Source organism: Clupea harengus, chromosome 12 (genome assembly GCF_900700415.2).
Source record: "Clupea harengus chromosome 12, Ch_v2.0.2, whole genome shotgun sequence".
NCBI classification, from domain to species: Eukaryota; Metazoa; Chordata; class Actinopteri; order Clupeiformes; family Clupeidae; genus Clupea; species Clupea harengus.
This window is the reverse complement of record NC_045163.1, coordinates 23,751,931-23,761,930: the sequence shown is the minus strand read 5'-3', so window position 1 is coordinate 23,761,930 and position 10,000 is coordinate 23,751,931. Positions and strand designations below refer to the sequence as shown.

The window sequence follows — 10,000 nt, the reverse complement described above, 5'->3', positions numbered from 1 at the left end:
GCGTGTGAACTTTCCCTACCAAGTTAAACCTTTCCTGTTCAAGCTACGGATAGGGAGAGCCTCTAAGGCCTGATAACTCATGGCTGTTTGGATACTGCTTAACGCTGGTACCTTTAGATCGCACAACAGATACCAAACAATCCCACGTATTAGTGAATGCATATATGGAGATGTTGCTCGGCACTTGAACAGAACCATGGAGAAAGGGCTCCATCTGGGGATTCTACCCTGGTCTCCCCCTGCTTTGAGAGGCAGAGGATGGAAGCTGCTGGAGGGTTCATGGAGGCCTCAGCCCAGGCGTGTTCTCCCCAGCAGAGAGGACCGGGAGCAGACTGTACCTGTGAATAAATTAGCATAGCCTCCGCCTGTGATCCTTCAAGTTAGCCGACACAGGGGTCACCGACCTTTCCCGAGCCGTTGCCATAGAGACTGCAGGGGTTTTGGCGAGTGCTGCTGGAGCCTATCACTGCCTGCCTGCCTGTGTGCGTGTGTTTCAGGGTTTCGACTAGGTTCTTTTCTTGCCAGCCTTTCCTTCCTGGCAATTGTGTGTGTGTTTTGTGTGTGTGTGTGTGTGTGTGTGTGTGTGTGTGTGTGTTTGTGTGTGTGTGTGTGTGTGTGATGCTCACCTAGAGAGTGTGCTGCAGTGGTTTTGGAGCTGAAGAAACGACCCAGTCCCAGGTCTCCCAGCTTCACCTGGCCCGTAGCAGTGATAAACACGTTAGCCGGCTTGATGTCTGTGAGTTCAGAAAAAGAGGAAGGAAACATCGTCACCACAGAAACCCTGTAATCAGCATACAGAGAAAAGGTCATTCATTATTTTTTTCAATGAGATTCTCTCTCTCTCTCTCTCTCTCTCTCTCTCTCTCTCTCCCTCCTCTTCTCTTCTCTCTCTCTCTAACGTGTTCCTGGGTGACTCTGTCCCTGCACTGGGCACACCTGATTGAAATCAGTGTAATTACAGCAAAAGCAGGAACGATGAATGACATGCAGTACAAGGGGGGGGGGCATGAGCAGTTACCCAGCCTTGACCAAACTCCACGTGTCCAGAGCCTAGAAAGGATCCTTATGGTTCGCAGACGCCACCTGGTCCCTTGACTACAGTATTCAAAACAGGACATGCAGCTGATCCCTTCAGCTTAGAGCTTGGGTTAAAACAACACCTTTCACCGGCAGAGTTGAACAAAAAAAAAAAGCCTTTGTGGTCTGCGCTTTGAGGTCTCGCACTTGCACTTCCTCCAGCCTCCACGCCTTCCTGTCATTACCCAAACCCATAATGTTTTTATGGGCGCTAAGGTCGCGCAGAAAAATACTCAACACGCCTCCACCGCCTTTACACAGCAGGCTTCCATGTCTGACCTAATCAAGCCCGTGAAGAGACCAGAACCCGTCCTCCAGTCAGACACACGGCCGTGGTGATCAAGCCCGTGAAGAGACCAGAACCCGTCCTCCAGTCAGACACACGGTCGTGGTGATCAAGCCCGTGAAGAGACCAGAACCCGTCCTCCAGTCAGACACACGGCCGTGGTGTTAGAGAGACTGAAGACTCACATTGTAGTGGAAGTAAATGTTCTGATAAAATGGGGTTAAATGCCTTCACAGCAGGCTACAGCAGCAAGTGTCCTTGGATTATGGAGTCTGATTTAGTAGACGTGTGTAAATATCGGCACAAAGAGATGGAGGAGGAATAGCTGGAGTAGAGGAGGAATGATCAAATCAGCTACAAGGTCACGCAGAAACACACACACATCCACATACACAGAAGGAAAGGTGCAATGAGTCCACTATTGGAATCCCTCAATTATTATACATAAGTTTGCCATGTACTAACTCATGGATGAGGGGAAGCAATGTGGCCTAACTGCCTAACCAGGAGAAACGAGTGACTGAGGTAAGAGGAAGAGGAGGAGGTGAGAGAGAGAGGGAGCAGAGGATGAGAGGTGGAGAGGAGGAGGTGAGAGAGAGAGGGAGCAGAGGATGAGAGGTGGAGAGGAGGAGGTGAGAGAGAGAGGGAGCAGAGGATGAGAGGTGGAGAGGAGGAGGTGAGAGAGAGAGGGAGCAGAGGAGGAGAGGAGGAGAGGTGGAGAGGTGGAGACGTACCCCTGTGCATGACTCTGCGGGAGTGCATGTGCTCCAGGGCGCTGCACAGCTGGACGAAATACTTCCAGATCGTTCTCTCTGGGATGAGCCGCCGCTTTTTCTTAAAGTACTGCAGGAGGGGAGACAGGGAGAGGGCCGTGAAGATGGTGGAAGATACAAACACACAAACACACACACACACACATGCTCAAAGACACACAGGCATGTTAACAAGAACATAGGAACACACCTACACATCGTCAATAATGATGTAGGTACGTGCGTAAACATCACCACGTACTCACAACAACACACACACACACACACAGGCACACACACACACACACACACACATACACAGACACACACACACACACACACACACATACGCACGCACACACACACACACACACAAACACAGACACACACTCAGAGACATTCATGTCAAAAGTCAAATCTACAGCCACCGCCCAAATCATTGCCATCATAAAAGGAATAACTCCTCTGCACATTAACATTTAACCCTCTCCACGCCTGTTTGGGACTCTAATTAGGGGCCATTAACGAGGGGCTTCTGACGAGCTCTGACACTCCCCAGGGGGAGGGGGCGCCTAATTAAACCAAACATGGCTAATTAACGGGGTGAAACTTAGACAAATGCCCCAAAACAACAAATGTTTGCATTCTTATTATTATTTCTCTTTCTTCTATGTTTTGCCTCTTCATTCTCTTGTTTTGTTTTATTTATTTTAATCCAATTTTGCCCCCCCTGGGTCTGAGGAGTGCTTCTGACTGTGGCTTGCAAAAAATGAGTGGGGTTAAGGAGCTAACTTTTTTTTTAATTCCTTCAGAACTTGAGGCGTGTGGTTAACAAACAGCAGGCGAAAGACGTGACGTAAGTCTCACTTACTCCATGCTCTTTCTTTATGGCATGTCCCCCCCCCCCCCGAGGGGGTTAAAACACGGCGTTAAAACATGAAGTGTGTCGGGGACTTGTGTCTTTTCCCCCCCTATCTTCACCTTTTCTATCAAACTTGATCTTTGGCTGTGCAGATATTGTTACCCTTTTTGAAAGACAAAAGTCAAGCAGCAGACAAAACGTGACTTTTAGGACATTTAACGGGCGAAACGACGAGGGAGGAAGCAGATGATGGATGGCAGCTGCACGAGAACAATACATAAAGCGAGTTGACGACTGACCAAGCGAAGAGGGGGATGAATGAGAGGAGAGCAGAGAGGAAGAGAATGGGGAAGGCCATGACAACATGGACAGGACTAGGATGTGCAGCACAAAGGGGACTCAGAGGACACAGGACGTGTTTGTGGGGTTTTGTGGGAACCTGGGCTCCCAGTTTCTGCTCCTACTACCTGATCTCACCAGAGTGACGCATCACTGAAATAGGGTACCAGAGTGGAATAGGGTACCAGAGTGGAATAGGGTTCCAGACCAAGTGCTCAGTGGAAGTCTCTATCATTAAGTATGTTTTTGTTTCTTCCTTAATCATTCTCTGACCATTTGGGGAAAATCAATTGATACATTTATGCCTAGCGATTTTATCTGAGTTTTAAAGAGTCCCTTGCTTACGCATGCTGTTATTTCAAAACTGAAGATGTTTCTAGGGATTTTTTAAAAGCTCCACACCAGGTGGAATGACTGTTGTTTAAGTGAAATAAATGTCCCTTTTACTTTTACTTAAGTGACTGCTCTGGCCAAATATCTGCCTTTGGTGTGACACTAGTATCCTTTACAATAAGACTTTTCCACTGGATAGTGAGGGTATTACCAAACTTTTCAAGTTTACGATCTCCCATCTCCTTATTTTTTGTATGAGGCTAAGGTTGACAGGTGCGGACAAGGAAACAGGGAGAAGGAATGACAGAAGAGATGAGAGAGTGGAGGAAGAGAAGAGAGGAGAGGAGAGGAGAGGAGGAGAAAAGAGGAGGACAGTGCCAGGGGCTGTGACAGCTCTGTGGCACTTATCAGATGGACCCAGGCCCTCCTGAACCCCCCCTATCCACACACACACACACACCTAGGCTCTCCTCAACCCCCCTCCCACCCGCCGCACACACACACACTCCCATCACACCTCATCAGCCCAGAGGGAGGGACAGCACCTGTACCCCTTAAACACACACACACACACACACACACACACACTGACACACACACACACACACACACACGCACAGCCCCCCCCCCCCAGACACACACACACACAGCCCCACCACACACACATTCACTCACACACTTACACACACACACTCTCACGTGAACACACACATCCACACACGCAGACCCTGTCTGTCACAGCCCGACAGCCCACGACCCGGCGCCTGCTCCCAGCCCTGCCGCTCCCCCGGCAGTCAAGATGCCCGCGGGACCCGCTGACCTTAATCATCTGCGAAAGGTCGCCGGCGTCAGCCAGCTCCAGCACGATGTTGAGCTCGTTGTCCTCGATGAACGAGTCCAGGTACTTGATCACGTTGGGATGGTTCAGCTGCTGCAGAGCCACCGGGGGAGGGGGAGGGGAGGGGAGGGGAGAGGAGGGGAGAGGGAGAAGAGAGGGAAGAGGGAGAAGAGAGGGAGGAGGGGAAGAGGGAGAGCAAAGCCAGTGTGTCAGTTCTGTCTGTCTGGAGTCAAGCTTCATGGGTTACATTTACATACATACATTAGGTTACATTTATTGAAATAGCAGATGCTTTCCATACACAGTGTACATTTATATGAACATGTGCGGGGCCCCTGGGAATCTACCCCACCAGGTTGGCAGTGCCACCTTTAGCATGGCGGCTTCTAAGCGTTCTGTGTGCTCTGCTGTTAAGTGCTTTAAATGGTTCTACTTCTTCAGACTTCTCCTCTGCTTCTATCTGTGGCGATCTGTGCTCGTTCATCTGCACCAGTGCATCAGTGTCTGGAACGGCTGATGAAGTCAAACTGTTCATATTGCTGGCTGTACACATAAACAATTTCCAACGGCAACCACCCCCCACCCCCACCCCACCACCCTCAAAATTCAATAAGAGTGTTTCCACACAACCTGCTCTCTTCTGAAGGCAAAACAAAGGCATTTGAAGTGTACAGCTGGTTAAGTTTACTTCAAGTGGGCAAAGGAGGGAGATGCACACAATACCACATGAAACCCATTTGGAACTACCCCGTGCCCCCTGAAATCTCAACTTGATGGTTGGCTTCCAACAAATAAACACGCGGGTCTCTTGTTGGAGTCCCTTAAAGGCCTGCGCACATCAGACAACACGGCCACAGACACAAAGCAAAAGTCACAATAAACAAACAAATTAAAGACGTAAATAAATAAAGCGTCATCGGCGGATTGTCAACAATTCCCTGAGAGCATAAATGATGTGTGATCCTCAAACACACGCCAGCACGCGTGACTCTCCCTGACTATGAGCCGCAGCTACAAGACACGAGGCAATAAAAGACCAGCCTAGCTCTTTTGACAAGGCTGATTTTTGACAGTTTCCCCTGAAACCACTGACACCCGACACTCAGGAAGAGAAGGGGCTGCCGGCTGGATCAAGGCCCTGATGTGAGGGAGAGGCCGCGGCACGAATGGCCGTGCTAAAAGAGGAGCACTCCTCGGGAGAAAGCGGTTGCTGTGAGCGAGTGCTCTTCTCGTTGATCGCTCGAGCATGGCTTGTTTGAAAATGTCTCCTTGTTGTTGACGTGCGTTAGTGTTTGACACAGTCCACTGGGAACGCGTGGAGGAGGCAATGCTGTCAAAGCCAAAACAGGGTACAGGGGGGGGGGGGGGGGGGGACCTTCTGTTTGTTTGCTTGTCAACAGCGGGACAGGAAATGATGGCAAGAGGAGAATAGAAAGTTCTGAGGGAACACGATTGTCTGCTTTATTCAGAAACCTGTTTGGTAAGTCAGAGCAGTCCAAGGGGGAAGGGGATTTATCTCTCACTTTATGCCCCGTCTTCCCTCCCTCTTTTATGCTTTCTTTCCAAGCACTATCAAAACACACACTCTCTTTCTTTCCCTCTCTCTCTCTTTCTCCCCCCCCCCTCTCTCTCTTTCTTAATCTCTCTATCTCCCCCCTCTCTCCTCTCTTTCCACAACATGTTGTTGCACTTTCCACCTAGTCTGTGTGGTGGGGTTGCCTGCAGGTTCCGCTAGCCGCCGGAAGGCGCGGTGAGGAGCCGGCGTGTCTGCGTGCCTGAGTGATGGTGCCGTGGGGGAGATCAGCAGCCTGCTGGATGGGCTGCGGATAAAGAGACTGTATGCGGATAAAGAGTATGTATGCGGATAAAGAGTATGTATGCGGATAAAGAGTATGTATGCGGATAAAGAGTATGTATGCGGATAAAGAGTATGTATCCGGATAAAGAGTATGTATGCAGATAAAGAGTATGTATGCGGATAAAGAGTATGTATGCGGATAAAGAGTATGTATGCGGATAAAGAGTATGTATGCGGATAAAGAGTTAATATGAGTATAAAGAGTATGTATGCGGATAAAGAGTATGTATCCGGATAAAGAGTATGTATGCGGATAAAGAGTATGTATGCGGATAAAGAGTATGTATGCGGATAAAGAGTTAATATGAGTATAAAGAGTATGTATGTGTCCCTGCATGTTTCCCACATGGAGTAGAGCAGGGGTGCTCAGCTCGGCTGGGCGGCGTGATCACAGATGTGCACTGCGAGGCCCATAAAGACAATCTGTAATTTCCTCTTCCAGAGAGGAGTTGTATATCATCTGTAAGACATGGTCTCTTCCAGAGAGGAGATGTATATCATCTGTATGGGCATGGTCTCTTCCAGAGAGGAGTTGTATATCATCTGTAAGACATGGTCTCTTCCAGAGAGGAGATGTATATCATCTGTATGGGCATGGTCTCTTCCAGAGAGGAGTTGTATATCATCTGTAAGACATGGTTTCACCGACTGAAGTAGAGGAAGGAGCAAGCAGCAATGAGTGTGTGTGATTGTGTGCAGAAAAGAGAGAGAATGTGTGACAGATTTGTGTGCTCTTGTGTGTTGTGTATGTATTGGAGTGTCTTTATCTGTGTGTGTGTGTGTCTGTGTGTGTGTGTGTGTCTGTATGTGAGTGTGTCTGCACTTACAGATGCACAGGTATGTGTATATTGTTTGCAGGTGTGCCTAGGCGTATTTTTGTGTACAGTGTGTGTGTGTGCGTGTGTGTGTGTGTGTGTGTGTGTGTGTGTGTGCGTGTGTGTGTGCGTGTGTGTGCGTGTGTGTGTGTGTGTGTCTGTGTGTGTGTGTGTGTGTGTGTGTGTGTGTGTGTGTGTGTGTGTGCGTGTGTGTGTGTGAGAGACATACATCTGAGCCTGTGTTTTGTCTTCAGTCCCCCCACAGCTTTAGTCTCTCTGGCACTATAACGACAACAATAACACCTCCCCTCCCCTCCCCTCCGCTCCCCTCCTCCTCCGCTCCCCTCTCCTTCCTCCTTGACCGTGGATGCAGTTCCAGATGCAGCAGCCTCCTGTCATAAAGTCCCCTCGACCAGAGCCTGACAGAGCCTGAGTGCATCACCTCCGGGAGGGGCCATCATGAGGTGTGTCATAAAGAACATGGAGGATTTATGCTGCCGTAAAAACCCTGACTACCCTGGACAGACCCCCCCCCCCCCCTCGCATCCACCACCTCAGCCCCCCACCCCCGCCCACCCCCGCCCCGCCCCACTGCAGGGGCAGAACAGGAGGCAGATGCTGTGGCATTGATTTGACGGAGCATTAAAGTGACAGGCTGAAGGCAGGCGGGCCAGAGCTGACAGCTAAAAGACGAGGCAGCAGTGTGTAACACACACACTCTTTCTCTCTCTCTCTCTCTCTCTCTCTCTTTTACTGTCTCCCTCTCTCGCACACAATGTACACCAACATCCATATTTATGATGGGGAAAAAACATACACAAATAAATACACATACATACTGGTTCACCTCTACGTATAAATATGTAAACCATAAAACCTACAACCCTACCACATAGACTATATATGCAGTACAATACAACAGTAAGTGGGTAATTAAGTACCCATCGTCAAGGAAATATCCCCTCTTTAGTGTGCATCTCGTCAGCATGCGCCTTCCTCCTGTCGCCAGCTCTTACCTTCAGGAGGTCAATCTCTTTGATGCAGTCCTGACGAGCTTTGGCATCCATCATGTCAAATATCTGTGGGGCAAGAGGATGGGAATGTTTAAAGGGGAGGAAATAAGAGGATGGGAACGTTTAAAGGGGAGGAAATTACTGGCAGCGCTCACTTCACATAGATAGTGGCAACCAAACGTTTCACCCACCTCTCTGAAGTTATCTAATTGGGCCCAATTATATATATTACAGACCTATTTCCTGCGATTTAAAGCCAGGTCTGGGGGACTCACCTGAACCTTCTTCAGGGCCACCTGGTAGTCCTCCAGGAGATAGGTGGCCTTGTAGACCTCGCTGAACTGCCCTCGGCCGATCTTCTTCTCGATGCGGAAGTTGCCCAGCGTGCTGCAGTACTGGTACGGGGGCATGTTCCTCTGTGTCAGAAGAGAATGAGAAGAGCTCATCAGGAACATTCTAGAATTAACGGTGCCCCCTCGTCACACGTCACTCGTCTAGCAAGAGGTGACGTGAACATGGTATTTACGAAAAGCCATATCTTGTTCCAAATCTATCATTCTGCCAGACGTAGCACATTTCCAAAATGGTAAAATATCTTTTTGTAACAAAAAACATCTTAAAATGAAAACTTTGGGAGAACAGGCACTTTTGCTCTTTTACAGAAAGCCAGAGAGAGAAAAAAACACATGACGGCTTAAATTTCATCATCGGGAGGGGGAAAAAAAACGATGTTCCTTGTGATAAGTGTCACCGGGAGGACAGCGTGAGATGGATTGGGGAAGTGCGGAGATTGAGAGTGACCTTTGCACTGATTGCTGCTTCTCAGCATGCTTCCTGACACATCGCACCGAACGTGATGTGGTGTCAGGGAGAAAGGTCACACCAGGAAGATTTGGACGACTTCTTCTTCTTCTTTTTTTTTGTTCCTTTTTTCTTCCTACCTCCTGCACTTGTCTGCAGCTGACATGCGACAGCTGCAGATGTTCACGCAAACACAGAGACACACACACACGCACACACAGAATGATGACTTAAAAAAGAACGCTGTTGGTAGTGACATTCCTGCCTACATACTTGCGCTACAGCCTTGGCCCACACGGGTGGTTGACATTGGACCGGGCCCGTCATGATAGCACTCATCCCTCGGGAGGCCTAGGAGGACACACTCAAGTGTTGCCTGACACGAGCCAGAGTCTCTGTGGAGGAGCCAGAGCTGGGCAGGGGAAGGCTGTGTGTTCCTCCAACATTATAACACACACACACACACACACACACACACACACACACACACACACACACAAATGCACACACACACACACACACACACACACACACACAAATGCACACACACACACACACACACACACACACACACACACACACAGCCTCATTGAAAGACATTTTAACTAGGCATACACACATATATATATACATACATACGCACACACACACACACACACACACACACACACACACACACACACACACACACACACACACAGAAGACTTCCTTATCTAGAAGACAACTGGGTGTTGTGCGACTGTATGTTGATGCTGTTAGAATATTTTCCCCTCTCTATTCTCTCTGTCTCCTTCCCCCCCTCTTCTCTCTCTCTCATCACTTCCCTTGCTCTAAAAGAGAATGCTCTACACACTTACACTTGGTGTATCTGCTTCTTTCTCACACTCTTTCTCTCCCTCTCTCTCTGTCTCTCTCTCTCTCTCTCTCATTTCATGTCTGTCTCCTTCCTCCCCTTATCACATACATATCTCTCTCCATCTCTCTCTCTCTGTGAGCTAAATCCCCATGCTTTGATTCACGGCGGA

General features: G+C 48.9%; 1 protein-coding gene across 1 annotated transcript in view; it reads right to left on the bottom strand.

Annotated features, from left to right (window-relative positions):
- nek6 (NIMA-related kinase 6) overlaps positions 1 to 10,000 on the bottom strand; it is a 43,342-nt gene that overhangs the window by 10,565 nt on the left and 22,777 nt on the right. The window contains exons 3-7 of the mRNA XM_012839889.3: positions 8,449 to 8,589; positions 8,177 to 8,239; positions 4,470 to 4,580; positions 2,098 to 2,206; positions 627 to 734 (exon numbers count right to left, since the gene is read on the bottom strand). Coding sequence (XP_012695343.1) covers positions 627 to 734; positions 2,098 to 2,206; positions 4,470 to 4,580; positions 8,177 to 8,239; positions 8,449 to 8,589 — 532 coding nt within the window. The remainder of the gene's footprint in view (positions 1 to 626; positions 735 to 2,097; positions 2,207 to 4,469; positions 4,581 to 8,176; positions 8,240 to 8,448; positions 8,590 to 10,000) is intronic.